Source organism: Danio aesculapii, chromosome 13 (genome assembly GCF_903798145.1).
Source record: "Danio aesculapii chromosome 13, fDanAes4.1, whole genome shotgun sequence".
NCBI classification, from domain to species: domain Eukaryota; kingdom Metazoa; phylum Chordata; class Actinopteri; order Cypriniformes; family Danionidae; genus Danio; species Danio aesculapii.
In genome coordinates this window covers 23936107-23942106 of record NC_079447.1, presented here as the reverse complement: position 1 = coordinate 23942106, position 6000 = coordinate 23936107, and the positions used below count along the sequence as shown (strand labels likewise).

At 36.4% G+C, this 6000-nt stretch overlaps 1 protein-coding gene across 1 annotated transcript in view; it reads left to right on the top strand.

Moving 5' to 3' along the window:
• Positions 1–1064, top strand: part of parga (poly (ADP-ribose) glycohydrolase a) — a 61398-nt gene extending 60334 nt beyond the window's left edge. Inside the window, exon 18 of the mRNA XM_056470986.1 lies at positions 1–1064. This exon is cut by the window's left edge and continues 74 nt beyond it. Coding sequence (XP_056326961.1) covers positions 1–102 — 102 coding nt within the window. The 3' untranslated portion in view covers positions 103–1064.
• Positions 1065–6000: the final 4936 nt, after the last annotated feature.

Genomic DNA, 6000 nt, shown 5'->3' with positions numbered 1-6000 from the left:
TATGGGTTCCTCCATGAGAAGGTCGGTACAAATACGGACCCGGAGCCCATCGACAGCAGCTCGACCACTGCAACTTCCCCTTCTCCTGCAGACTGCCATTAATGCTCATCAACCCATCTAAATGCCTCAGTGCTTTCTTCTCCTTCTGGGTGATTGTCTGAGATTTAAGGAAGCACATTATGCCTTTCTTTTCTACCAGTGAGTATGTGTTTAAAGTCACTAATAAGAGGACTGGATAGCAATAGTCACTTTTGACTAAATACGTATTAAAGGGATAGTTCACCCACACAAAACTCACTCATAAACTGGTCCAAATCTGTGTGAGTTTCTTCTGTTGCAAAAAAAGAAGATAATTTAAAGAATGTTGGAAAAAGTTATCCATTGATATCCATTGTAAGAAAACAAAAATACTATGGAGGTCAATTGATACTGACAGATACATTTTTTTATTTTTCGGGTGAACTGTCTGTTTAAGTTTCGAACATGGAGAGTATTAGCTAAAATGCCACACAAACTGACCTGGGAACAGATTTGCTGCATGATCTTGTGGAATTAAATGACCATGGAGTAGATTTTTTTTTTCCTTATCCAGAAATTAACAGCGATTCAGAATAAAGGTTGTAGAGGTAATTAACAAAATATGCATGAGAATCTCAAAATATGCCGTGAAGTCCCCAGTGACACTTGATTGTGAAACGTGGTGCACAAGATCTATCTTTTATTTGTTTGTTTGTTTGCTGTAGTGGGAAAGAGTTCTGTTCATATTTGAAAAGGTTTGATATTGAAAAATGTGAAAGTAAATACACTTTTGAAAAGATAAAAAAAGACTTGTATCATCACACTAACAGAACTGCTGCAAAATCAGATTTTATGTGGGGGAGAAACACATATAGTCTCTGCATGACGTTTTTAGCAATTTATTACACAGGTTTTTACGGTTTCATTTATTCTTTTGATTAAAGGCACCTTTAAGAAATGGGGTTAATATTTAAAGGTAGTGAATATTTTCATATGTTTTGCTGTTTATTTTATTATAATTTGATAATTAAAATTGTTGATTCGAATACTTGTCATGTTTTTTTTCTGAAGTTGACGGAGGATCGGTGAATTGACATTCTTTTCTCTTGAAAGCAGATCCTTTTCAGTGTTCCTTTTTATTGATGATGACATGTTTAGTAATACTTTTACCTACTGATCATAACATGCTCATTTACTCAAATAGATGCATACTGTATATTAGTGCACAGCTACTTCTGCTTTATCAAAATTTTAATTATTTATGTTTGGTTACATGTTCAATGGCTTCTATTCATCACAATGAAAAACGAGCCTTACAGTGTTTGTCATGTATGTTATGATTATATTATTATTTAAGATTAATCTTTAAGAGGTATATTTTACATTTTAGTACACTGAAAAAAATTATGTCTGCAAAACTGTGGCAAACAATTTAATTGGGTTGAATTTAAACAAATTAAATTGAGTAATGTTCAACTTAATTCGTTTGCTTAAATTCAGCCCAAATAAATTGTTTACAACCCTTTAACTTAAAAAAATTTAGTAAATCCAAGGAATCATCTTTGAATCATTTTTTCAGTGTGGATAAGTAGGTAGATATTTTGCACAATTATAAACAAAAACATATAAAATTTTTTGAGGTCTGAAATTTATTTATTTATTTATTTATTTATTTATTTATTTATTTATTTATTTATTTATTTATTTATTTAATTAATTATTGAAAATGAAACCATTACATGGTGGTGGAAATTTCCCATAGGGCATTTTACAATGAGGGTTTTCAGTTCATGAGGAAAATAATGTTGGTGGTAAATTAAACTTGTATGAATTTCACACACCCAGAATTGAAAATGCTAGTTTTTTAAGCTGTTTATAAGCTGTGTATTTATGAAACATGTTTCTAAAAAAACGTAACTAGATAAAAATGTAAGTCATGGTTTAATGAAAACGGTAATATAATGCAAATGCAATGTACATGTTTAATTTATAGGCATGCACAAAGCATATAAACATGGATGCGTCAATAGCGGTCGTTTCCGTGGGGTATTATAGCCTACACAACCCATCCTCGTATTGTAAAGGTCAAAGCCAGTCCATCAACACTCTAGAATAAGGTGCCATATTATAAAAATGAATTATGTGGATGAACCAACACGCTTCTTAATGAATATATATCTGTGCAGTTTTTTTCATGAACATTGGACAAAAAATATTGTAGCATCTTAGAAAACTCTTTGATGCCTGCAGTATGATGACATGTTGACCAATTAAAAATGACATATCATAGTGTCTGGAACAATTGAATGTGTCATCTACTTATACAAATCAGTGTTTGAGTATTCAACAACCAAAACAACACTACTTAGCTAGAATTGCATGTGTAACCCCTACCGTCCAACACCCACCCGCCTGTGGGGTTCAAACTGGCAATTCCAGCATGGGTGGCAACGAGGAGGCTAAAGACCTTGACCGCCTGTCTCTGTCAATAGAGCAGCTTTTGAGATCAAAGTTAGGACATGTCCCCGTACAAGGGTATTTTTTCATAAGTTTTTCATTCATTCATTTTCTTTTCAGCTTAGTCCCTTTATTAATCTAGTCTTGCCCCAGTGGAATGAACCGCTAACTTATCCAGGATATGTTTCACACAGCGTATACCCTTCCAGCTGCAACCCATCACTGGGAAACATCCAAACACACTCATTCACACAATTTAGCCAACCCAATTCACCTAAATCACATGTCTTTGGACTGTAGGGGGAAACCGGAGCACCCATAGGAAACCCACACAAAAACAAGGAGAGCATGCAAACTCCACAAAGAAATGCTAACTGACCCAGCCGGGGCTCGAACCAGCAACCTTCTTGGGTGGGCAGCGATTTTGCTGCCCACTGTGCCACCGTGTTGCCCCTAAATGGAGTTTTCTTCTAATTTTTCAAATGTATTTATTTATTATTATTATTGTTATTATTATTATTATTATTATTATTATTATGATATTATACATGAAGATGTAAAATGTCCTGTGATTGATGTTAAGGGCACACTGAACAAATAGGTGGAGATAATTACACTTTTAACGGTGAGTTCACAACAAATAGGGAGTTTGGTATATTTCACTAGAAAATTGCATAAGCGTGAGCACAGAGGTGGATTATCGTTTTGTGGCCGAACAATGCAAAATACACTGCACGCTTTCCGCAAACATGAAATTTGCCTCATTCACATCTTCTGTGTTTGGTTTGTTGGCCAATCAGGAAGAAGAAAACAGTGCACATGCTAGCTTTATGAGATAAAATTCTGGTTGTAGTGACCACACTGTACCTAGAGTTTCGGAAAAATCTTCACCCTAGCCAGAGTTTTCAGAAAGTCTCAGTTTTAGTCACCCCATACTTCTTATTTGTGCAGACAAACAGCAAAACCACGTCAAAAAAGGTGTGGTTTTGAAATTACCCGAGTTCGTGCAGACAGGGCCTTACATTAGCCACCAGCAACCCAAACCCCCCCCCCAAACCTCACTCCCTTCCGGGTCATGGCACAGTTCTACTTTGAATGATCATAGGAGTGAGATTTACCGACAAAGTGCTTATCGGCTGACCCCCAATACACTTACCCCCTAAAACACAGATGTCAATTCCAGTTCCTGGAGGGCCGCAGCTCTGCACTGTTTAGTTCCAACTCTACTCAAAAACACTTACCTGTAGGTCTCAAACAAGCCTGAAACACTCAATACTTTGATCAGGTGTGTCATTAGGGTTGAAATTAAACTGTGCAGAGCTGCGGCCCTCCGTAGCATGGAATTGACACTTGTACACTAAAACCTCAATCCCTTCAGGGTCACAGCACTAATTTGTCCATTTTGTTTTGAATGATCATGGAAGTGAGGCTTACCCACAAAGTGCTTATCAACTGACCTCCAATCCACTCACCCCCTAAAACCATACTTCCATTCGGGTCACGGCACCAATGTAACCATTCTGGTCCAAGTGATCACACAAAGCTCTCACAAGCTGACTTCCATTACACTCACACCCAAACCTCACTCCCATCCGGGTCACGGCACCAACGTAACCCATCTGACACCCACTGCCATTGGTAATACAGCATCTATTGTCATTTACGTTATCTGTGTGTACAAAGGTTTTGACAGCATTGCCATCTGTTTCTGAAACTATTCAAAACAAAAGAGAAACTATTTTAAATCTATTTTTATTACATATCTATTACCTTTACACATATATTTGAGTAAATTCTTCAGTCCGACACTGATCATACATATTGAAAAAGCAGATCTAAATTAGATAGACCTAGATTGTGTTTAACTGTATAATCCCTCCTAATTGGACCATGTTTTAATAGTCTTAAAGCATAAATCCAGTTTGATCCCCATCTTTACCACTTAGTATCCAAACGATAGTACCTTATAGATACACTATTGTTAGCTATACATTTGTTTTCTCAAATACTGGGGTCATTAAAGGGTCAGACTTTAATAGAATTTGAAATGCCATTATGTTCTTGTCAGCATTTGTTTCATTTCATAAATGAAATTGTAGTCATCAAATCACGTTGTTTCGTTCTTAAATGACGCCTACTTTTAATAAGATCCCTGCTAAGGGAGGCTTTAGCGCCGTCTGTTTCAAGGGTTGAAGTCAGAGAGCAACAAAATGGCATTTTCACTTATAATTGCATGACCTTACTTGTGCTTGGTTACAAGATGCTTTTTTGCTCTGACAGTCCTTTAATCTGGAGTTTCGATTATGGCACTGATCGAGAGCGGAGCGCGATTAAATCTAGCTGTTTTATTATAATGATGTGTATAACAGCACTGAAATATGAACCTCTGAATCATTTGGCATCTACTAAAATGCTGCTTCATATAATATGCTGTCACTTTCTGTGTTTACGTCTGATGTTAGCTTTGTGGTATTTTTACATATATGAAAAGGTCATTCATGATACTTTGTTCCTGAAAATCATGCCATTGGGATTCTCTTAAGGCTGTATATAATCATGCCTGTTTTTATTTCTGAAACAACTATGATAGCAGCCCTGTAATGATTGATGACAATGCTTTCTTTTTTTCTGGTTGTTGGCCACTAAGAGTGATGAAACTAGTTTTGAGGGACTGAGGGGGAGGGAAGGCAATTAGCTCAGACTGTAAAATCCGCTAACATAAAGACCATCAATCTAGATGACTGAAACCACATGTTCAAGAGAATTCGGCACGATCCCTCAGAAAATTAGGAAAGCATAATTGTCCAAGTGTAATTAAGAATCAGAGGTTACCGAAAATATCAATGTTCCCATTACACCCCGGCACAACTTAATTTGAAACCATTTCTATAAATATTTTATTGGATTTTAAACATGCAGTGGTTGAAGTTGTTTGTGATTGTCTGGTAATTAGTGTATAGCTTTTAACAGGAACGTGCATGGAAGGAAAGAGAACAGCCGAGTGTGGCCAGTGTTACTGGAGAGTCAGGTATGTCTTCAGCTTGAATATAGTTTGAAATCATCATAATTTCATTTTGCAAATGTGACATTTGGGAAATTATTTATTTGGTGGAATAACCTTGACACACACACACCAATATATCCATAGAATGCAATAACATTTTCACAGGACTTAGTTGAAACAATAGTCTTACACTGTTGTATAATACTGTGCACCTGGGAAGTATTCATAGCGCTTCACTTTTTCCACATTTTTTTATGTTACAGCCTTATTCCAAAATAGGTTAAATTCATTTATTTCCTCAAAATTCATAGGATATTTAGGATAGAGGGAAAGATGAATGCAGCAATGTACAGAGACATCCTGAATGAAAACCTGCTTCAGAGTGCGCTTGACCTCAGACTGGGGCGACAGTTCATTTTTCAGCAGAACAATGACCCAAAGCACATCACCAAAATATCAATAGAGTGGCTTCACTATAACTCATTGAATGTCCTTGAGTGGCCCAGCCAGACCCCAGACCT